General features: G+C 48.0%; 1 protein-coding gene across 2 annotated transcripts in view; it reads right to left on the bottom strand.

Annotated features, from left to right (window-relative positions):
- Positions 1-23,975, bottom strand: part of PNPLA1 (patatin like phospholipase domain containing 1) — a 41,497-nt gene extending 17,522 nt beyond the window's left edge. Inside the window, exons 1-4 of one of the 2 annotated variants that reach the window (XM_002816806.4) lie at positions 23,383-23,975; positions 2,862-3,094; positions 1,299-1,364; positions 25-234 (exon numbers count right to left, since the gene is read on the bottom strand). In XM_002816806.4, the coding sequence (XP_002816852.3) occupies positions 25-234; positions 1,299-1,364; positions 2,862-3,094; positions 23,383-23,587 (714 nt within the window). In that variant the 5' untranslated portion in view covers positions 23,588-23,975. The remainder of the gene's footprint in view (positions 1-24; positions 235-1,298; positions 1,365-2,861; positions 3,095-23,382) is intronic. The other variant, XM_054557429.2, reaches the window with a different exon arrangement.
- Between the last annotated feature and the right edge of the window lie 258 nt (positions 23,976-24,233).

Below are 24,233 nucleotides of genomic sequence, written 5' to 3'. Positions count from 1 at the left end.
CCCCAGACCCCTTCTGCCTCTCACCACCAGGTCCGGGGGGAACAATGCGTGGGTCATCCTGGCGATGTTCTCCAGGGAGAACTGGAAGGAGCAGTTGAACATGCGGAAGTCGTGGAAGATGGCCGGGCAGTCCCGGGGACAGATGTCCTGCTGCCCACTGAAGGTGGAGATGGTGATGGCATCGGTCCAGAAGGCACAGGGCTGCATGCCTGTGAAGCCCCCATCGATGTACCTCTGTGGGGGCAGAGTGAGAAATGCCCACCTGGGGCCAGAGTTCTCAGCCCCACTCGGAGTGCATTGAAACGGCCCATGGGACATGGCACCAGCTTCAAGGGCCCATCAAGGAAGGTCCAGAAGACCCCTCAGGATAAGCCTGGAGACGGAGGTCCTGGTGGGTGCATGGTGTGCCCCTGGTCACTTAGTGAGTCTGCATTGGCCTCTGGACTCCCAACCCGGTGCTCTGTCCTGCACTGATCCTCCCTCCACTATCTTAGTGGCGCTGAGACTGGGGCTTGCAGGGCTCTGTGTGCAGGGGACCCATACTCTGGGTAAAGCAGGAGACGTGCTCCTCTGCCACAGCCCCACCACCTGTTCAGCCACAAGCCCCTTCCTTTCTGGGGCTTCTGTTTTCTCACCTATGAACGAAGGATGACAAATACTGAGGCTCTAACTCTCAGGGCTGGCTGACATACAATACGGGCTCCATCTACTACCTGAATCCTAGTCTCTGGCCCTGACTTTCTCTGCATATAAAATGAGGAGGGGGCATGAGCTAGACCATCACCACTCAGAGTGTGGCCCACCCACCAGCAGCACGGGCAGCACCTGAGGCTGGTTAGGGGCGCAGAGCCTGAGGCCCTGCCGCAGACCGCCTGGATCAGAACTTGCATAATTTTACGAGACCCCGAGTGATTCACGGGCACATTAAAGTCTGTAAGGCCCTGGCCTACAAGGCTTCAGAAAACATCCTCATCATTTGAGGTTCCAGGTCCCAGTGCTTCATCTCCTCTGCTCTGTCAAGTCTGGGAAAACCTGCCAAGCCTATGGAGCCTTGATTTGCCCGGCTCGGCAGTGGATAGGTGGGTCCAGAGAGGAACCCACCCCAGCTGGAGAAGTTCATCTTAAAGGCCCAGAAAGCCACCTACATTGGGAATTCTGAGTAACAACACGAGAAACTCTCCAACTCTAGGTCCTCCCGCTGCATTCTGAGACCACCCCCCTGCTCCCCCAGGTGTGAGTCACAGGGACCTGAGGTCCCTTGGATCTCGTCTCACCCCTCACCATGCCGAAGCACTCACCACACCGCGGTAAGTCGGGGGGATGAGGCCGCAGTACACTGGGACGAAGCAGCTGCAGTATAGGGCCTGTGCGGAGAGAACAGGGCTGAGATGCTGGAGGCCTGGGGGTGGGGTGGCGACAGCTCACCTGTCAGCCCCTGGGCCACCCACCACCAGCCCGGACCTCCTTAAATCCTAGGTGAAGGTGCCGCACTGGGAAGCAAAGCTCTGAGTTCAATTCCTGGCCTGGCCTTCACTAATTGGGTCCTTGGTGACCTACTTGGTCCGTCTGGCCCTGATGTCCTAGCTTTAAAGCGGGAGGGGGTCCTCAATAGCTTCGGGGTTCCTTCTGATGCTGAAATTTCATGAATCCAGTGGGATTCAACAACCATTAATGTGTGTCAGCCCTGGGCCAGGCCCTGGAAGCAAAGGAGGCTGAGAGGCCCACCCTTGGGAGTGCCCTACGAGAGGGAGCGAGCAAGTGGGTGACGGTGCAGTGGGGCGACAGGGGCTTGGTGGAGGTGAGCACGAGCACCGTGGCTCCACAAGAGGGGTGCAGGCAGGGTGGGAGGGGATGAAGGGAAGTGCCCTGGCAGGAGGGACTGGGTTTCAGCAGCAGGCAAAGCAGCGTGGGGAGGAGGGAGGGGATCCCAGGCAGAGGGAGCGGCAGGTGCGAAGGCCCAGAGGCCTGGCTTGTGTGTGGTTTGCTAGGGTTGGCGTGGTAGGAGTAGAAGGTGGGGGAGAGAAAAGTGCAGCAGTGGGCGATGAAGTGAGAACGGGGGTGGGCGTGAGGAGGCAGATCTGGAAGAGCTAGCTGCTGATAAACCCAGGGGACTGTGATGGGCGGAGGAGGTGTCTGTGCCTACTGCCTGTTCATCCCTCATCCCCAGGATTACTGCCAGGCCAGTATGGGATGAGGATGGAGTGGCGAAGGCTCTGTATGTGGGGGAAGAAAGGAGAGCGGAGATGTGGTATGGAGGCCACGCAGCTTAACCCTTCTGTCCTGAAAGACACTGGGACCTATCCGCGGCCCTCTCCAGCAATCATTATTCATAACTAAAATTAATATTAATGAGCTTAGGGCAGTGCACTCAGGATTAGGGTGCACTTTTCTAAGTGTTAACTGATTTGGTAACAATTCAATCCCTTATCAAGGGCCACTGGAAGAAAGGGAGCAGAAAGGAGACATGGGGGCCCCCTCTCCCCTGACCATTCCCACAAAGTGGGAGTAATTCAGGGGGGACGCACGGCAGCCCAGGCTGGAAGGCCCTGAAGGAGCCCCGGGCCCTCTGCAGATCACACCTGGGCCTCTGGGAAGCTCCAGGCTTAGCGCAGAGGGCCGGGTGGGGTGGATGTGAAGGCCGAAGCATTGAGGGTGGCGGTCAAGCCTGGTTCGCCCTGGGCTTCTGTGTCCATCTCATCTAACACTGCACCTTGCACGGGGAGACACTGGGAGCATGAAGGAAGGGAAGGACTAGGGAAGTGAGGCAGGCGGGTGAGGCATCGGGCTGAGCTGTGGAGAAAGAGCAGGAGCAGCCCTCCCCCTCCCCCTCCGTGGCCTCCCTCCCGGCGCATCCCCCTTGCCTCAATGAGCTCCTCCTTGGACGTGAACTCTGAAACCACCACACTCTCCCCGTCCATTAAGCGGGTGAGGCTCACATGGAGCTTCCCCGTGGTGACCTTGTAGGAGTCCTCAGGCAGGACCCGGTACAGAAACTGCCTCATCATCTGCACCATCTTACAGGATGGGGACAAGGGCCCCAGGAAGGATTTCTTCACCTCGGCCACACCCACGTTGAGGACTCTGAGGTACTCATCTGCAAAGGAAGCAGAGAAGAGGGGGCGGTCAGTGCCACCCAGTGGCCAGGGGCCAAGGGAGGTCTAGGGTGGTTTCTCCAACTCATCTCTGAATCCAACAAATGGGGAAACCTAGAATTCGGAAGCTGGGAAAACCCCAGGAATTGGCCTGCTGTCTTGCACATGACGGAAGCAAGATACTGAGGAAGGAAGTCGCTGGCTCCAGAGAGCCCAGAGCTAGGCAATGATGGAGCTGGACCCAGGCATCCTGACCTTTGTCCAGGAGTCACTACGTGACAGGCACCTTCATATCAACAGCTAAAGGAACACTTTAGCCCAACCCCAAATAGTTTTCCCCAACTTCTTGTCACTCTGCCTGGAAGTCCACTGCCAGATGACATTTTTGGGGTCCTGTATGAGATTCCTATTAAAACACTGGTGCAGTTGGAAGTTTTTCCCAAGTGAAGCCCTGGGATACTTGCTTAGTGCCCACTGAGTCTGTGGGCAGGGAAGGGGTGCTGGCCTTGGGCCGGTGAATCATGAGGAGGAGGTGAACTTTGTCTTGAAACCATTGCATCATCTTTCCTTTATGGCCCTGGTCCAGGTCTGAGAGGGAGATGACCCTGAGATATGGAGTATGTAAGGCTCGCCTGTGCCATGTGCTCAGTGGGCAGATGCGCTATTCAGGGGGTGGCAGAGGAGGGTGTAATCTTCCCCACCCCAAGTCCCCAGAATCCCACCAGGGAAGTCTGGGTTGTAAGCTTAATAAGAAGTGCTAACTTGCTTAATTCCCACAACAATACTGGCAGGTAGGTATTTCTATCTTCCTTTTACTGACCAGGAAACTGAGGCTCAGATAGGTAATATAACTTTCCCAGGGTCAGCGTCAGCCAGTTTGTAAGTGGATAAAGTAGCATTTCAACCTAGGATGTGTGACCCCAGAGCCCAGGCTCCTTCTATTACACTAAGCCAAAAGCTTCTTCTGCAGCTGAGCCCACACCTGCTTTTTGCTGACCCCTGTTCATCTCTACCCCGTGCAAGCCTTTGGGAAAATCAGGAGTGAAAATAGCTCTGGAAAGGATTGCTAACTTTTTTAAAACAAACATTTGTTTGTAAAATATGCTATAATACGCTATATGGTAGAACTTTCTTATGGTTAGTGTCATGTAGCAATGGCTACATGGGAAGCTGTGCGGTCATGAGTTTTTTGCCATAGGAGGTAACCAGGCAGAGGCTGGACAAGTATCTCTGTCAGAGAGTTTATCAGAAAGATTCCTGCATGAGTGGTAAGGGCTAAGATTCCTTCCAACTTTGAGATTCTGGGATTCTCACAGGCACCTTGCAATATATCTGGGAAGTAATCAGTGTGCCTTACTGGCCTATTTATAAATAGAGCAGCTGAGACACAGAGAGGTTAAGTGATTTACCCAAAGTCACATGGCAATTTGGGGACAAGCCAAAACTAAAGATGCCCTACTCCTCTTGTGTTTTATGGTTTACCGATTATTCCACCCCAGTCCTGGAGGTGAGTAAGAAAAGAAGCTTCAGCACCATTTTACAGGTGCAGAAACTGACACAGAGAAAAGCTAAGTGTCTTGCCTGAGGTCAGGCAGCCAGGCAGTGATTTTTCTCACTCCATACCCCACCTTCTTTCCCTGGGGTTTGGACTGATCTCAGGAATGAAGAGGCTGAGCAAGCCTGGGTTGCCATGGTGACAGCCTTTTTTTTTTTCCAACCTTCAGAATCACACCTGCATATGTGTAGTAGGGACCTCCCTGAGCAATGGAGCATCGTAGCTGTCACCCTCCTACAGGGGAGGGTGCTCCTGGGAGGCGGAAAGTCCCTACAGTTTTAGTGAGGTTAGCCTTACCATGTACCAACAGAGGTAAACAGTGTTTGCCCTCAAGGGAGGGCAGCGGCTAACCCACTCACAGGTGATGCGGCAGCTTCTCATTTGGATACCAAGGTGTTGGATCACTGAGGTCTCGCCCATAAGACCAGCTGGGATGGGGAGTCAAGCCGGGGCAGGGAATTCTTAGTGAGCAGCTTAACACCTGGTAAGGGTCAATGGCTTTTCCCATGAGGCCTGGGAGCCAGGAACACCTGATCTCCCAGCAGAAGCCAACCCTGGGAGGGAAGCAAGGAAATTTGTTCTTATTACAAAAATCAGACATGCTCATTGTGGAAAAACTTTTAAAAATGCAGATAAGCAGAAAGAAAAAAATTAAAATGTCTTGGAATCCCTCCTCGTAGAGACTAACATTTGGTCTGTCTTCTTAAATTATATATTTTATTTGTATTCATACTTATAAAGGGTCATAAAATACACACTATTTGTAACTTGCTTCTTTCACCTAATATGTTGTGAATGTTTTTCCAGGTCAACAAATATCCATTTATAACCTAATTTGTTTTTTCAAATAGAGTTTTGTTCTGTCACCTAAGCTGGACACCATGATAGCTCACTGCCCCCTGGAACGCCTGGCTCAAGCAATCCTCTCGCCTCAGCCTCCTGAGTAGCTGGGATTACAGGCATGTGCCACCACACCCAGCTAATTTTTTAATTTTTTTAAAAATAGGGTCTCGTTATGTTGCCCAGGTTGATCTTGAACCCCTGGTCTCAAGCAATCCTCCCACTTTGGTCTCCCAAAGTGCTGGGATTACAGGCATGAACCACTGCACCCAGCCTGTAACTTAATTTTAAAAGCAGTATGGAAAGCTGTTGTAAGGTTATACCATTATTTATTGATCAGGAAACCAAGAGTGGTTGGCTATTTAGTTTGTTTCATTGCTTTTCTAAATAATGATGCAATGAGCAATCTCATGCTAGCTTCTTTATCCATATACTTATTTTCCTCAGGATAAATTCCTAGAAGTGAGAATGCTAGGTCAAAGGCACGCATATTTAAATTCTTATAATGCTTACTTTAATGGTGGCTTTAGTATATTATTCATCTACAGTCAACTCTCACCTATTCAGGGGTGGGGTTGGGTGACAGGAACAAAACTGTGGACAAAATAATGCAAACAGTGTCAACATTCCAAAGTACTCACATCTGAAAATGGTGCTATCTGGAAATTAGCAATGCTCTAGCCAGTCATGTCGCCTGGGAGGAAGAGGGCAGGAAGTTGTCTGATTCTCTCAGTCTAGCTCCCCTGCTGCTGGCTGAAGCCACACACCAAAGGATACTGTTATCTCTGCATCTTCTTACTTCTCTCCAGGGGTGTGTGTGTATGTGTGTGTATGTGTGTGTGTGTGTGTGTTTCTGTCTGTCTTCAAAGTCTCTGACTGTCTTTCTCTGTGTCTCTTTGTCTCTGTCTCTGTCTATCTCTCTCCTTTCTCTCTCTCCCAGCAACTAATCTAGTTAAACAAATCTATGCTGGTAGAAAGTTAAGTGTTAAGCACAGCAATTGCTGGGTGCTGAGAGAGGGGATAAATTTAGCTTCTTTATGTATTACCATATTTTCCAGCACCTTCTCCCATTTAAAGGCCTCCTTCGGAGCTGCAGGCTGCCAGGCTCTGAGATACAGAGTCCCACACTAACCACAGCAAGGTTATTAGAAGCAGCACCGCAGACCCAATGTGTCCTGATCGGGGTATTCAAGGTTGACTGTTCCCACCCCTCAGCCCACCCTAGGCACATCCACTTCTGCTCAGAGGAGGGGATTCTCTGAGGGTAAATCTGATTCTCCTCCTCCTCTCACAATAGCCCATCACTGAGCTTTGCCCATAGGAAGCTCTTCAGAAACCTCCTCTGAGGGCTGGAAATTCCTCCAGGGAGAGATGGGCCATACTCTATGCCCACCAAGGCTCTCAGTGTGTGAACAAAGGAATATAAAAACCTGAGAGCAATAGAGATGCCCCCAAGAAAGAGCTACTTGACTTAATTACCCAATAAAAGCTTGAAGGCAAGATCATCCCAGATAGATGGATAGACAACAAGAGTTAGCAATATTGATTAGTGTGGTCAGCTCACCAGGTTTTATGAGTCTAATGTGCCAAGAAAAATAAGCAAAAAGATGTTGGTCAATGCTGGGTGTGGTGATTCATGCCTGTAATCCCAGCACTTTGAGAGGCTGAGATGGGAGGATCACTTGAACCCAGGAGTTTGAGATTAGCTCTGGCAACATAGCAAGACCCCTGTCTCTACAAAAAAAAAAAAAATTTAAATTAGCCAGGCATGGTGGCATGCCACTGTAGTCCCAGCTACTCAGGAGGTTGAGGTGGGAGAATCACTTGAGTCCGGGAGGTCGAGGCCGCAGTGAGCCATGATTGCACCACTGCACTCCAGCCTGGATGACAGAGTGAGACCCTGCCTCTAAAAAATTAGAACATAAAAAGACGTTGAGATTGGGAGATTTTTGAATAGCACTTGGAAGTTATATTTTCAAGTTTCAGCCACTCAGAGAGTCTTTCTTTTTTAAATTTAATTAAAAATTTTTTTTTTAGAGACAGGGTCTCACTCTGTTGCCCAGGCTCCTCAAAGGATCCTCCCACCTCAGCCTCCTGAGTAGCTGGAACTACAGCATGTGCCACCATACCAGATATTTCTTTTTATTTTGTAGAAACAGGGTCTCACTGTGTTGCTAAGGCTGGTCTCAAACTCCTGGGCTCAAGCAATCCTCCCACTCAGCCTCCCAAAGTGCGGGGATTACAGGCATGAGCCACTGTGCCCAGCTGATCAGAGAGTCTTTCCTTGACCACATCCATTTCTTGGAAGGAGCTTAGGCTTTGGAGCCAGGCAGATTTTGTTCAAATCCCAGCTTCACCACATGCTATCTAGATCATCACTGGCCACTTAAATAACACCTTTCATCCTCAACTTTATTGCCTGTAAAATTAGTATAAGAATACCTACCTTACTGGATTATGATGAGGCAGACAGCTTTTAAAATGCCGGCACATAGTAAATGCCCAAATATTGGATATGGCAATAATTCCTTATGTGACAAGGCATTTTGATGATTCAGACTCAGCCTGCTCATCTGAACAGGAGACAGTGATCCCTGCCCCCACATCCTTATCAAGGTGTGGTCAGGCTCAAGTGTGGAATCAAAAGAGCAAGACATGAGCTTGGAGTGAGAGGGTGCACCCCAGTTTCAGAGTAGTGTAGGCCTGACTGGGAGACACTCCCTCTCCTGTCAACTTGGGGGACCCTACAGATATAGTAGGGGGAAAGAGGGGCTAGAAAAATCATCAAAGGGGAAGAAAAGGGATAATTGTACATGCGTTTATTTTATTTGTTTAGGTGGGTAATGTTCCCCCCTTCACGAGGGCAAGGATGGTCTCTATCTTGTTCATTCTTTTGTCCCTAGCACTCAATATAGTGCCTGGAATACGGTGGGCACTTAAGAAACATGCACGCAGGCATGAATAATGGATAAATGAATGAACTACAGAAACTGAAGCGGGATACTGAGGTCCAGAGAGAGAAGTCACTATTCAAGATGACCCAGAGGATAGAAACAGAAGGCTTCTCTTCTCCAACTCCACATGGCCTCTTGCTAAATGAAAAATCATAGAAAGGCGGGCACTTGGGGCTGATAATTTAAGCTGCTGAGGATGCCGTTCACAGGGTGCCGGAATTAGGTCTGCAGTGAGGGATGGATCTGCCACAGAGGATGGGACTGCGGGGCCCCAGGCTCAGGGCGCACTGGTAGCCTAGCAACAACCTCCGGTTCAACCAATCACTGCGAGGCGGCGCCGCCGCCGGCCCTGCTCCCAGAGCAGCGTGCGTGGTGGGCGCGCGGGAAGCAGGGGGCGCAGCAGCCCCTGGGGAGGCGCCGACGAATGCTCAGAATCCCTGCATGGATCACCTGAGAGTTGGCTGCTCCTATCTGGTCCCTAATTGCAGACTGAATTGTAATCTGCATTTTCCTGTGGGTATATCTTGAATACCCTACCCCAATGTAATAATTGTTATCATCTTAACAACAATCGTTTCCCTAACCAGGCTTTCCCACCTATTATCTCAGTTTATCCTTACAGTGACAGCCAGCCTCCGAGGAGCAGTGACCCTGGTTTATTTACCATTTTATTTCTATGCCCTACACTACAGGGGTATTGATTGAAAAACAATTTGGCTTGAAGCTACAGTGTCACTACTAGAAGGTTTACAGAGACCCTCTGGGGCAGTGAGTTTTCAGTAAGGGAGCCTTTATTCAAAATAAATCTTAACTGGAAACCCAATATATAAAACAGCTAAAAATGTGGCTGTTCTGGGTTGAGGCTGTTCTGAGACTGTCCCATCGCCCCACCCACCTTAGGAAGGTGGCCCCCAAAACACTGCCCTGAGACTCCTAAGATTCTGGGATCCTAGGTCAGAAATACGAGTCCCAACGAATTCTCACATTTTACAGGTAAGAAATCCTGCCCAGGAAAAAGGTGAGGCTCAATAAATGTCAGCCAGATGGATGGATGGATGGATGAGTGGTTGGTTGGTTGGATGGTTGGTTAGATGGATGGATGGATGAAGGAAGGACATACCCTAGGACCTAGGTCACACAGTTTTTGTTTGCAGAAATAGAACTAGAATGTATGTGAAAACTCACATTTTTCTTCTCTGCCCTAAATGCATTATAGGCTTTCGCCAACAGCAAAACAACTCTGACCTATTCAGTACTTCAAACCAAACAAAACAATGTTTTTAATGGATAATAACAATCCTCCACATAGACCTTCTTCTAACCCTAAGAGTTTACTAAATAATTAGATTTAAAAGTTCAGACTGGCTTATATCCGATTGTCATGGAAACAGAAGTATCTTCTGCTGATTCATCACCTGTGCTCCTAGCAAGGTGTCCACAGGACTCTTTGCTTGGCCTCAGGTAGAGGGCCTGGGGCCTCAGCCCTCACCCCACTATGAGCTTTTCCCCCCAGAATCCAGGCACAACCTCCAACAACCCACTGCAGAATCTTACTGATCACCCTGAGGTGAAACAGGCAGAGAGGGAATGCATCTAGAAAGTTCCCTGGAAATGATCATGTATTCAGGGCCATTGCCCCTGCTCTTTTCTCTCTGTTTTCTTTGGTGGACCCAGAAGTCCTTTTGGGGCCCTGCTCCAAGGTAGAAATTAATTCTGCCTCTCATCTAGGCTGTGGCCTATCCTGCCGTACAGATTCTCCATGCACTACCAAGGGAACACTGGGATGATGCCACAGCTGTGAACTAAGTCACCCCCTAGTCTTAAGACTCAGCTGAACTTGAGGTCTGATAAGGCAAACCACAGGCAGTATGCTCTGTCAATCCTGCTTCTAACTTGTGCTCCCACAGGGATGCATACTAGACTCTGAGCTAGGGCATAGGAGGAGATTCTTTCTTTTTTTGTTTTTTCTTTCTTAATTTTTTTAGAGACAGGGTCTCACTACATTGCCCAGGCTGGACTTGAACTCCCGGGCTCAAGTGATTCTCCTGCCTCAGCCTCCTGAGTAGCTGGGGCTACAGGTGCACCACCATGCCCAGCTGAGGAGATTCTTCCTTACATGGTGATTTGATGAGGACAGAGTTGGGTTACCCACACGATTGATGGGTGAACTCCTAGCTCAGGGGAACCAAAAAAGTCTGGAGGTTTATTTACCGTTTGTTTGGCTGTCTTCCCCCTAGAATTGGAAAAAGAGCTCAACTGTCTCTCTTGAATTTGAGCCCAAAATGAAGCAAAGAAAAAACAATGCTATTTTAATACTGTCTAAGTGAGTTGGTTTAAAAATGGATCCTCCAAATGCAGTGTGGAATCCTGGATTGGATTCTGGGACAGAAAAGAGACATTAGTAGAAAAATTGGTGAGATTCTAATAAGTCTGCAGTATAGTTAATAGAAATGTACCAATATTGATGTCTTAGTGTTGGCAAATGGACCATGGTTATGTAAGATGTTAACATTAGGGGAGACTGGGTGAAGGATACGCAGAGCTCTGTACTATTTTAGCAACGTTTCTGTGAAGCTGACATTATTCCAAAATAAAAAGCTTATTATTAAATTAAAAAAAAAAAACACAGATCAGGCCAAGTGCAGTGGCTCATGTCTGTAATCCCAGCACTTTGGGAGGCCAAGATGGGCGGATCACGAGGTCAGGGGTTCAAGACCAGCCTGGCCAAGATGGTGAAACCCCATCTCTACTAAAAATACAAAAATTAGCTGGGCGTGGTGGCATGCACCTGTAATCCAGCTACTCGGGAGGCTGAGGCAGGAGAATTGCTTTAACCCAGGAGGTGGAGGTTGCAGTGAGCTGAGATCTTGTCACTGCACTCCAGCCTGGGCGACAGAGCAAGACTCTGTCTCAAAAAAGTTAAATTAAATTAAAAACACACACATACACACAGATAAAGCAACGCTGTTAGGGATACAGTGCCTGGCACTCACAGGGGCTCAGTTAGCACCTGCTGATACCAGGGGGATGGATTAACATATGTCACCTACATGAGTTGCTTTCCAAATAGATGTTTCTACTGTGTAACGAACACATTCAAAGCTTTACGAGATCTTCCATTCAGTGTTCTTCTACTAAAAAGTCCAAGGGATTTTTTGGGGAAAATGAATCTTTATCCATTTGGATAGAGATGTTTAAACATGTAAAGCATACGTTCCTTTGAGTGAGATGGAAGATACTGGTTCCAACATGGTAGTGGGAGTTAAAACAACTACTGCACAATGACACCATTTCCATAATATTGTATAAAAAGTCCTTTTGTATTTGTCATGCCATTTGATCTTTCTTTCTTTCTTTCTTTTTCTTTCTTTCTTTCTTTCTCTTTCTTTCCTTCCTTCCTTCCTTTCTTTCTTCTTTCTTCTTTCTTTCTTTCTTTCTTTCTTTCTTTCTTTCTTTCTTTCTCTCTCTCTCTGTCTCTTTCTCTCTCTCTCTGTCTCTTTCTCTCTCTCTTTGTCTCTTTCTTTCTTTCTTTCACAGAGTTTCACTTTTATTGCCCAGGCTGGAGTGCAATGGTGCGATCTCGGCTCACTGCAACCTCCCCACCTCCTGGGTTCAAGTGATTCTCCTGCTTCAGCCCCCCGAGTAGCTGGGATTACAGCTGCCTACCACCATGCCCGGCTAATTTTTTGTATTTTTAGTAGAGACAGGGTTTCACCATGTTGGCCAGGCTAGTCTCAGACTCCTGACCTCAGGTGATCCACTTGCCTTGGCCTCCCAAAGTGCTGGGACTACAGGTGTGAGCCACTGCACCCGGCCAGATCTCACTTTCTTAACCAATGTATAAATAATTGTTTGACCCATGGAGTGTAACAAGAAAGCTGTCATGTTGCTTGCAAAGCAATTTCTGAAATCACGATGAGAGAGGATGTAGAATGTAGACATTTAGAGAAATCCCAGTCTTGGCTCTGTTGTATAAACCTGGGAAAATTATCTAATCTCTCTAAATCCCTGTTTCCTCATTTGTAAAGTGAGTATAAATATAGTGTCTGCTTCATAGGGTTGTGAGGGGATTAGAGTAAATGATGCATATAAAGCACTTAGCACGGGACCTGGCACATTCTAAGTGCTTGGTAAATAGCTGTTATTCAAAAGACACTAGGATGTGAATTTGAGCAGAATACCTTTTTACAGAAAACACTGCCATCTCAGATAACTAATTTGGGGAGTGATTTTTAATGAAGACATTTTGATTCTGAAAGTGTACCCAGCAGCCAGGACTGAAATCCAAGTTACATCTGAGCAACATATACACGTACACACCCACTCACACTCACCCACACACCTGCAACAGGAAAAAATGGAGGTTCTCATTCATGTATTAAGGAACACTGGAGAGACTTCCAGCTCCAGTAGTATGGTGGGCTGAGCTAAAGAGGAACCTTTCCAGCTTCAGAAACAAGAGATCAGGTGCCATGGCTCACACCTGCAATCCCAGCAATGTGGGAGCCAGAGGCAGGCGGATTGATTGAGGCCAGGAGTTCGAGACCAATGTGGGTAACATAGTGAGACCCTGTCTTTACAAAAAAAAAAATTAAAAAATTAGCCAGACATGGTGGCACGGGCTTATAGTCCCAACCAGTCAGGAGGCTGAAGCAGGAGGATCGCTTGAGCCCAGGAATTCAAGGCTACAGTGAGCTATGATGGCTCCTCTGCACTCCAGCCTAGATGACAGAGAGAGACCCTGTCTCAAACAACAACAACAATAACAACAAAAAGCCCAATATTAAATACAATATAAAACAAAGTTGTAAGACATGGTTGAACTCACAAGAAAGGAAGAAATGAAGAGGGAACTGAAAGCCAGTGGCATGAGAAGGAAAGCTGATGATGTGGTAACTGCGGGGACTGTTATCAGACAAGAAACTGGCAGGGACAGGGACTACGTTCTTGGGCTGGGTGAACTGAGACCTCTGCTTAAAGCTAGGACCCTCCAAAGGCTGCTGGGCTATTACAATGTGCCAGTGGCTTGTGTCTGCCCAGGGATCTGGGTGAAAAAACACAGTCTCCCATAAAAAATGAAAGACCCAAATCTGTATTACATATGGTTTAGAGCTTGAATCGATACAACCTACAGAGTAATTAACATGAAAATTGGTCCCAAGTCAGCAATAATCCTAGGGTGTTTGGCCGAAGCCAATGCAAACTAGCTGAGATGGGTCCTTCCACTGCCGGGACCACACAGAATTCCTGCAAAAAACCCAAGTCCTTGTGCAGATGAGCTCACAATTACCATTAAAAACACTGCTCAGACCAGGCTGGATTCCAGTCATCTTTGTTTTTGTTTTCGTTTTTGTTTTTTGAGACGGAGTCTTGCTGTGTTGCCAGGCTGGAGTGCAGTGGTGCAATATTGGTTTACTGCAACCTCCGCCTCCCGGGTTCACACAATTCTCCTATCTCAGCCTCCTGAGTAGCTAGGACTACAGGCACGCCCCACCACGCCCAGCTAATTTTTGTATTTTTAGTAGAGACAGGGTTTCACCGTGTTGGCCAGGATGGTCTTGATCTCCTGACCTCGTGATCTGCCTGCCTCGGCCTCCCAAAGTGCTGGGATCACAGGCGTGAGCCACTGCGCCCAGCCTGTTTGTTTTAATAAAGTTTAATTTGTTCTCTGGGACATTCTTGACTTTGGAAAGTGCTGCTTTATCTATGCTTTTCTATTTCAAGGTAATTTTCTTTTCACGTATTCATCCATTCATTCAACATTCATTCTCCAAAGACTTATTTTGTGACTAGTATTTGCCAAGCAGGAATGCATCCATGACTTCTTTTGTCTTTCACCATAATGTCCAAGGGATGTGTTTCCAATTACCCAAGTTACAGATGGCAAAACCAAGGGCGAGATTGGTCCCTGGCCAGCCAAGAACCCACGGAACTTGGGGGCAGAGCTGGAAGTTCAGCCCTAGCCCTCCTCCTTCCTGGGAACTCTATTCTCCACTAATCCTGGCTATGTCTCATTCCTCAACTGAGTGACAAAGGTAGGTGCATGAGTGACCAAGGAAAGGAGTTACTAAAGAGAGGTTCTCACAGAGGAAACCTTGACTCTCCAGTGCCAGCCCCAGTGGACCAGAATACACCTTGAGCCACCTATCAATGACAATAACCAGCCAGCCTCGGCTCCAGGGCCCCAGGAGAATTTCAGTTACTGGGCGGGCAGTAGCTGCCGAAGGTAGCACTGGCCCTAGTGTGGGAGGCTGGCCAAAACACTTCTCCAGTGCTCTGTCTCCATAGGAGGAGTTGTTCTGGGTCCTGTTGTGCACACATTTGTGGGGCAGGGGGCAAAACACATGGCTCCTCTGGACCTCTCATATGTTTTGCAAGATCCCTTTGAAGTCTGTTTCCTGTCCAGAGGGACAAGCTATCTCCCTTTCTGAGAACACAAGAATGTTTGCACTGTGGGGCAACTACACCTGCAGACCTGTCAGCCTGGAACTCTCTTCCCTCAGTGCACGTGGCTCTCTCCCTAGCTTCATCCACCTCAGAGGGACCTTCCCTGGCCAGCCCACCCAACACTGTGCCCTTGTGTCATTCTCCCATCCTTCCCCTGCTTTGTCTTCTCCTTTGAGCATGGATGCTGACCTTTTTTATATGCTTAATTTTCTATGGTTTAATTTCACCAAGAGACTATCAGCTTCATGAGGGTGGACATCCACTGCTTTGCTCACTGCCAGATCCCCAGGACCTAGAATGAATGAGCGAATGAATGATCTATTTCATCACCGTAATTCAGCCAAAATCTGATCTTCAACCTCCTTGTCTGCATCTTGAGGGAACTGGGCTCAAACAGTGATTCTCAAACTTTAAAAGAAATTACTGAAAGATTTTCTTTACATATAATTTCAGCAAGATCCCCCATGTATAAGATGGACAACAGCGGGGCTGTACTAGTGCAGCCGGGGCTTCAGACGTGTCTGTCCCCTGCTTTTCCTCCCCATCTGCAGAACCCTAAGGATCCCTGGAACACAGTTTGGAAACAATTGGCCTAAGTGAGGTCTGCCTCCAACTAGTCACTTTCTCTTCCAGGGTCTAAATACAATTATCTGCAAAATGAGGGAGCTGGACTTACTGCCCTTGACACTGTAACATTCTAGCGTTATATCTCATATCCATAACTATAGAAAATCATCCAAGAGCCAGGGAAACTACAAAATACAAATAGCAAAGACACATTCATGTCACACTGGCCAATAGCCAGCAAACACCAGGAGTTTATCAAGGAGTTCTTGTTTTATGAGCAGTTTGTGGGAGCCATAGGACCCACAAGATCTCAGATTGCTCAACCAATCTAGTTGATGAAATGAGACACTGTTTCTGAAACAGTTAAGACCGTACAACATCAAATGCTAGAATATGTGGGCAGATTTTATGGGCAAAGTAGACATAATGGAAAAGAGAGATGGAGTGGGGTAAAATGGGATGGTGTCTGGGGAGGAGGTTTTCTCTCTGAAAAGGAGGGTCATTCTAGGCAGGAGACACAGTAGGTACCATGGTGCATTGCCCAGGCCCCCTGCTGCAAGACCGAGGCACTCATGCTCCCACTGCCACGGGGGCAGCTGCTGGTGGGCCAGAGCTGAGCCCTTTCCCAGACAACAAACTGGACTTGGCTTTGTGATTGTTTGTTTGTTTTTAGAGACATGGTCTCTCTCTGTCACCCAGGCTGGAGTGCAATGGCACAATCATAGTTCACTGCAGCCTCAAACTCCTGGGCTCAAGTGATCCTCCCACCCCAGCCTCCTGAGTAGCTGGGAATACAGGGACAGGTCACCACACCTGGCTAATTATTTTATTTTTTGTAGAAACAGGGTCTCACTTTGTTGCCCAGTCTGGCCTCAAACTCTTGGCCTTAAGCAATTCTCCCGCCTCAGCCTCCCATAATTCTGGGCTCACAGGCACGAGCCACTGCATCTGGCCAACTTTGTGATTAGGAAGTCATGGTCTTGGTCTCAGGCAGGGGCAGAGTTTCTCCAAGATCCTCATGCCATTGATTATGGTTGTTGCAACAGAGACTGCTGGTTGTTCCCAATACCCATTCTCCCCTTCTTCCTTTGTAATCGAACCTCCAATTTTTAGCTGGCCACATGGCCTCCCAAATTAAAGTCTACATTTCCTGGGTTCTCTTGCAGTCAGGTGTGACCATGTGACTAAATTCCAATCCGTGGGATGTAGCTGACGGGACATGTGTTACCTCCAAGTCCTGCTCTAAAGGACTGTGCCTTTCCCTTTTCCCTTTCCGACTAGCTGGAGTGCAGACATGGCAGGGGGCTCTTGGACCACAGGAAAGGCAAAGCCTTTCAACTCCTGACGTCAGTTGACTTGCACTGTTTGCCATGCTCTGGAGGCATCATGTTTCCCCACTGTGTGGCTTTGTCGTGTTGTCATGCTATGTCCTTGCTGGAAGCCTTGGTTCCTGCCCAACCTGTCTCTACCTGTCCAACTTCTACTCACATTTCAAGCATGGACTAGCTCAAATGCCGCTTCTATGAGGCTTTCCATGTTTGGAAGTGTTTTTTCCATCCCTCTGCACTCCTATGCCTTATAGTTCTCTAACATTCAATAGGAACTTTCTTGCATTATAACTGTTTGGTAGCTGCCTTTAAGTTTGAGTGGACTGCAAGCTCCTTGTAGCAAGATCAAAGTTTCATTTTGTGTTGTACCTTTGCGTCCTCTGCAGGACCTAGTATGTGCTCAACTAACGCAGAAGGAAGGAAGGAAGGAAAGAAGCAAGGAAGGAAGGAAGGAAGGAACGAAGGAAGGAAGGAAGGGATGGACAGACTGGCTTGCCAGTTTTTTATGAGGAGAAAGGTGCCAAGAAGTAGCTTAAGTGGGAGTGCGGTTTTAAGTCTGCCAAATCACTATTCTTCGATAAGAAACATTTTATTTTTCAAAATTATGCAAATGCAGCTTTGAGGCATGTTTCCAACCCCAGTTCTGACAAGATTGGAAATTCTGGATCCCCCAGTGGCAATCACGGAGACCACCCCTGCTAGGTGAATGAATGGATTAATGAAGGTTACCACATCTCTAGTAAAAATCGGGCACTATGTTAGTGCTTTTACAACATTTTCATGTGCCTTGAACTGGCCTAGTCACAGAACTGTGCATACACGCCAGAAGATGCACCTCTGCCACCTCAGCTTTCACAGGAAAAAAACAGGATCTCAGGACAGAAAATCCCCAAACTGGCTACAAAAGTAGGGACATAGCCTTCAGGAGAGCCTCATAAAATGCTAGCTGGGTGCAGTGGCTCACGCCTGTAATGCCAGCACTTTGGGGGGCCGAGGTGGGTGGATTGCTTAAGGTGAGGAGTTTGAGACCAGCCTGACCAACGTGGTGAAACCCTGTCTCTACTAAAAATACAAAAATTAGCTAGGTGTGGTGGTGGGTGCCTGTAAGCCCAGCTACTCGGGAGGCTGAGGCAGGAGAATCTCTTGAACCCAGGAGGTGGAGGTTGCAGTAAGCCAAGATCACACCACTGCATGCCAGCCTGGGCAACAGAGCGAGACTCTGTCTCAAAAGAAAACAAGAAAGAAAGAAAGAAAGAAAGAAACAAAGAAAGAAACAAAGAAACAAAGAAAGAAAGAAAGAACCATAGGTAAAAAAGATCCCATTTCCCATAGTAATAAAAAATAAAACTACAAGGGAAAAATAAATCTAATAAAACACACAAAATCTTTACTGAAGGACAAAAAAAGACCAGAATAGAAAGATCAACTATATTTATAAATGGGAAGACACAATTTCAGTCGAAAGCCCAGCAGAGCTTTTCACATGAGGCGGGGAAAGGGCCAAACATAACGGGGGCAATATTTGAAGAAGAAAAAAGGAAGAGGAAGAGGAGGAGATTGCTTGTCATATGTGATGAACCCTTTATTATAAGACTATAATGATTAAAACAGAAATAGACAAATTAGCCAACAGAATAGAAGAGATACTTGAATATTCCAGAAGAAGCATTTCAAGTAAGTGTGGAGATAGCCTCTAATTGGCTATCACATGGCAAAACAATTTAAAAATTAGATCTCTACCTCAACCATTAACGAAATAAATTCCTGAGGAATTAACCTAAATATGAAAATTTTAAAACTTTTGAAAGACAATGTAGAAGAAATCATTGTAATAAAGATATTTTAAAACACAAATTATAAGAGGATGGCCAGGCACAGTGGTTTACGCCTGTAACTCTTGCATTTTGGGAGGCTGAGGAGGGAGGATTGCTTGAACCCAGGAGTTCAAGACCAGCCTGGGCAACATAGTGAGACCCTGACTCTACAAATAAATTTTAAAAATTAGCTGGGCGTGGTGGCACGCACCTGTGGTCCCAGTTACTCAGGAGGCTGATGCAGGAGGATCACTTGAGCCTAGGAGTTCAAGGCTGCAGTGAGCCATGAATGTGCCATTGCACTCCGATGTGGGTGACAGGATGAGACCTAGTCTCAAAAACAAAACAAAACAAAACCCGAGTTGTAAGATGAAAAGATGGATACATTTGACAGCATTAAAATTAAAATCTGAATAACAAAAGACATCAAAGCAAAATAAAAATACAAGAAATAGAGTGAGAAAAGAGAGGTGCATTGTGTATAACTGGTGAACGATAAGTGTACAGAATATATAAAGAACACCTACACATTAAAGGAAAAAGATAACTCAGTAGGAAAAAACAGGGAAAGGTGGTGAGCAGGCACCGTACAGAAGAGGAAACGTCTACTGGTCAATAAGTACATGGGGATGCTGAACATCACTAGCAGTCAGGATAGGTAGATTAAATACACTAGATGAGATATACTTTCACATTTATTCGATTGGCATAAGATTTTCAAGTGTGACATTGTGGGGAAATTAGAACTCATATCTGCTGCTTGTGATTAAATTGGTACAACTGCTTTGGAGAGTAACTTATCAAAATCATTAACAAAGTTAATGACACAAATACCCTAGAATGATATACACGTCATGTGAGCATGGGAGACACAAACAAGGATAGTTATAACAACAAGGAAATTGGTCAAATCCATCAATAAAATGACTAACTGTACTGTGGCATAGGAATACGGAGACTTGAAGAAAAACTGGAGACCTAGCCCTGGTTCCTTTTCGGCTTCTAACTAACGATGGGACTTTTGCTTCTGCGTAGAATGCTCTTCCCAAGATATTCTTGGGCTCATTCCCTTACCCACTTCAGGTCTGTGTGGAAATTCCACCTGTTCAGAGAGACTCCCCGACCCTGCCTCCACACCCCTTAACATTGCATTGTTAAGGGCAATTTAAAGGATAAGAATGTAGACTCTGGCCAGACTGGGTTCAAATTCTAGCTTTACCAAGTGCTATCTGTGTGACTGTAGGCAAGTTATTTAAATTTTCTGTGACTCAGTTTCCTCCTCTGTAAAATAGGGATAATAACAGTTTTCACCTGGGAGGGCTGTTGTGAGGACTGAATGAGTTAATATGCCAGAGGTAGAACGGTGCCTGATATAAAAGGAAGTGCTAGTTAAGAGTAAATTGTATGGCAGTTAAAATGAGTGAATGAACTAGACTGGAGTGACCTTGACAAGTCTCATAAACATGCTGCTGAGCGGACAGAGTGAGTCCCACACATACCTCCCTCACCCTTCCCTTGACTTCTGCCATAATTACGAGCAGCCCACAGTCTAGTCCTTGATTACACCCCACTGATTGATGTCCTTTTTACAGGTTTTAGTTCCTACCACTGCCGTCCATGACCGTCACAGCCTGGCCAAGTTGGTTTGCAGCAGTATTCATCAAACTGAATGAGTTAAATTAGGTCTGAAAAATCTTTTCTTTCTTTCTTCTTCTTCTTCTTTTTTTTTTTTTTTTTTTTTTTTTGCGATGGGGTCTCCCTGTATTATCCAGGCTTGTCTTGAACTCCTGGACCCACACAATCTTCCTGCCTTGGCCTCTCAAAGTGCTGGGATCACAGGCATGAGCCACTGCACCCAGATGCTGTATTTTAAGATGACATAAAGACAGAAGAGTGAGGGTAATGGAGCAGATGAGCAACGCAGGCGCCTGGAAAAGGAGAGAGAATCCCTGCACCAGGTGTTTCCAAGGCAGGAATTCTGTGACTCCAGGACAGAGTGGGGGCTGTCACCCTAGCCCCATTCTGAAGGCCTGGAGTTCACTGGGGAAGAGCCATTAATGGCTATATTCAAGGAAGACTGTGCATTAAAAAGATCTGGAAAGATCCATGCCTAGCCCTTAACACTGGCTAGAGGAGGGAGGGTGGGATTAGGGGCAGCCGGGCAAATGGAGACTTTCTTTCTACTCTTTATTTATCTGAGACAGAGTCTGGCTTTGTTACCCAGGCTGGAGTGTAGTAGCGCAATCTCACTGCAACCTCCGCCTCTGGGGTTCAAGCAATCTCCCACCTCAGCCTCCCGAGTAGCTGGGACTACATGTGTGCACCACCACGCCCGGCTAATTTTTGTATTTTTTTTAGTAGAGAAGGGGTTTCGCCATTTGGCCAGGCTGGTCTTGAACTCCTGATCCACCTGTCTCAGCCTTTCAAAGTGCTGGGATTACAGGCATGAGCCACTGCACCTGGCCTCTATTTTCTACTTTTACTCTATACACTTTCGCACTGTTTGAATTTTGTCCGGTGAGAAAAATGTGTTTATTGCTTGTGAGATATTAAAAAGAAAAAATTATCTTTATACATTAGAGGTACTCAGTGAATAGGCATTACTATTATTCTTTAAAATAAAGACTTTCCACCCAGCATAGAGGTCCCCAGCCAGGAAGGCACCCTGCTTGGGCTGGGAGAGGGCTATTATCTGCAGCCTCTCCCTCACACAGCCCAGCCGGCCCTTCAGCAAGTCTCACTGGCTCTACATTCAAAGCACGTCCTGAATCTAATCTCTTCCCTTATCTAGTTTCCACCTTGCTCCCTCAAACACACTCTGCCCGTTGTTCAGAGATCTTAAGAAGCCTAATCAGATGGTTGCCACATTCTGAACACTTGCCATATGCCAGGTATTGTTCTAAGCAGGTATTCACATTAGCTCAGCCAATCCTATAACCAGGGGTTCCCAACCCCCAGGCCGTGGCCCCGGGTCTGTGGCCTGTTAGGAACCAGGCTGCACAGCAGGAGGTAAGCAGCAGGTGAAGCTTCATCTGTATTTACAGCGGCTCCCAATCGCTCACATTACCGCCTGAGCTCCACCTCCTGTCAGATCGGTGGCAGCATTAGATTCTCGTAGGAGCGTGAACCCTATTGTGAACTGTGCATGGGAGGGATGTAGGTCGCGCACTCCTTATGAGAATCTAATGCTTAATGATCTGTCACTGTCTCCCATCACCCTCAGACAGGACTGTGTAGTTGCAGGAAAACAAGCTCAGGGCTCTGATTCTACCTTATGGTGAGTTGTATAATTATTTCATTATATATTAAAATGTAATGATGATAAAAGTAAAGTGCACAACAAATGTAATGCGCTTGAATCATTCTGAAACCAACCCCCACCAACCCCGGTGTGTGGAAAAATTGTCTTCCACAAAACCAGTCCCTGGTGTCAAAAAGGCTGGAGACCGCTGCTCTAACAGTGCCGGGAACTAGGTGCTATTAGGAGCTCCCTTTTCTGGATGGAGAAACAGAGGCGCAGAACGTTCAATAACTTGCTTCGGGCACGCGTCATGAAATCGCAGAGCTGGGATCCCACCTGAGGAGCTCACGCCCTCTGCCCCCTCCCCACTTGCTGTCACAGCCGTCTGTGCTCCCCCTCCCTTAGGTGAGATCAGAGCTTGCGGCTAAGGCCACATGACCTGGCCCCTGTCGACCTCCCACCACCTTTTCCACACCACAGGCTTTGTGGCTGCTCCTCCACCAGGAATTCTCCTTTTCAGGAGCTCCCAGTAGCTTGTTCTGTCACTATACCCAGCTCTAGGCTTGAATGTCACCGCCTCAGAAAGACTTCCCTGATCACCTTCCTGAAATAGTCTCCATTTTATTCTCAGTCCCTTTCCTGCTTTAATTTTATTCATAGATCATATCACTTCCCGACCTTACACTAGAAGGTGCCTTGTTTGAATGTTTATTATCTGTTTCTTTTCTCTAGAATTTCTGCTCCACAAGGGCAGGGACTTTGTCCTTAGTGCCTGGAACAGAGCTCCGTCTAGAACAGGAGCTCTGTAAATGAATAAATGCCCCTCCAAGATAGCCCACCAGGCTGTTGGGCTTGTTCCTTGGGGCTGCTAGATGCATCTGCTCCCCAGGACAGTGTTTTTCTCTCTCTGGGTTAGCAGTGTAGCAGTCCTTCTCGCTGAGGCTCCTGGACCAGCAGGACAGAAGGTGAAGTGAGAGCTTCTGTATTCTCTCCCCACCCCTTCCTATTCTTCTCCCACTCTGGGCTTCCTCCTGGCTACCCTTCCAGCCTCAGGGCATTCATCTTTCCAGCCACCTGGAAATGATGGACAATACATCCCCATCAGGGTGATAGAGATTTGAAGAGTTGCCTCTCCCAAGGGTATTTGCATTTTGAAAGAGGCCAGGCAGGAGCAACACTGAACCCCAATGTATGACTGTGCCGCGGTGTAGCTTCTGACAACACCGTGTTTGATGTTCAAGGGAGATACTGTCCTTCACTCTCCCAGCGCTGGGAGACACAGCGTCTCACAGGTAAGGGCACTGAGGGAGAGGGACAGGGGTCCAGGCTCACCCTGCAGGTCAGAGACTGGGGCCTGGCAGACCCCAACCTTCAAATGTCACAGCTGCTGCTGTCCTACTCCAACCAGCTCTTCCCTTCCCTTCCCTTCCTGCCACCCAGGCCTGGCTTTGTCCCCCAAAGCATCCCCAGCCTCCCTCACGCTCCTTCCGTCTCTGTGGAATCCCCCAAGAGACTTCCCAGGGGACCCAGAACACAGGCCTTACCCATTTCAATCCCGCAGATGGCCAGGGCGGCGATCACAGCACCCGCCGATGTCCCCGCAAAGCGGTGGGCTGTTTCCAGCATCCGGGGGGCCAGGTCCCGCAGGGCGTCCACGGCCCCTGCCTGGTAGAAGGAGAGGAATCCACTGCCTGAGAAGGAGATGGAGTGAGGGGTGTCCGGGTCCCCCTTGAACACCTGTTCTTCCATCTCCTCGGCCTCTGGCTTTCTGCGGAAGGCGGAGCCACCCTTCAGCACTTGCCTGCCCGAGCCTGGGCTGCCGCTCCCTGTCGGAACTCCCTGCCCAGCTTCCCTGCCACCCTGGAGCTTGGAATGTGGCTGTCTCTATCTGGCTGGAGCAACCACAGGCTGCTCAGCAAGCTGCCTCGGCCTGTTAAGCTCCGCCAGGAGGCAACCCCAAAGGTTGGAAAGGGGCCCCAGGATGAGATGCAGAAGGCCCCCCTGGTACGTGAGCAGGTTCCTGATCCTGTGAGCCCCCCACTGGCTTCATTTCTTGGCTAGATTCATCTCGGGCACAGGATCCTCAGCCCTCTGCCCATCCGTGGTATACCAGGGCGCATTCACTGCTCCCCAACACAGGGCCTTGCCCAAGGAGGCGGGCTCTGCCCAGCCCTCAGCTGCAACATTCAGTTGCAAAACCTCCCTGATGGTTATCGGTGGACACCTCCCTCCCCAACATGCTGCTGCGGCAGTGAAGGGCTTCCAAGTCCGCCTCCATCCAGGAGGACGGTGCCTACCCCGTCTCTTTTGGACGGGTCCCCCAAAAGAGATGCCCCTCCTGGGCTCCTTCAGGCTGTGTGGTATGTGTGATGTGTTACATAAGCATTTTTATTTG

This window comes from Pongo abelii, chromosome 5, assembly GCF_028885655.2.
Source record: "Pongo abelii isolate AG06213 chromosome 5, NHGRI_mPonAbe1-v2.0_pri, whole genome shotgun sequence".
NCBI lineage: Eukaryota > Metazoa > Chordata > Mammalia > Primates > Hominidae > Pongo > Pongo abelii.
This window is presented reverse-complemented; position numbering and strand designations above follow the sequence as displayed.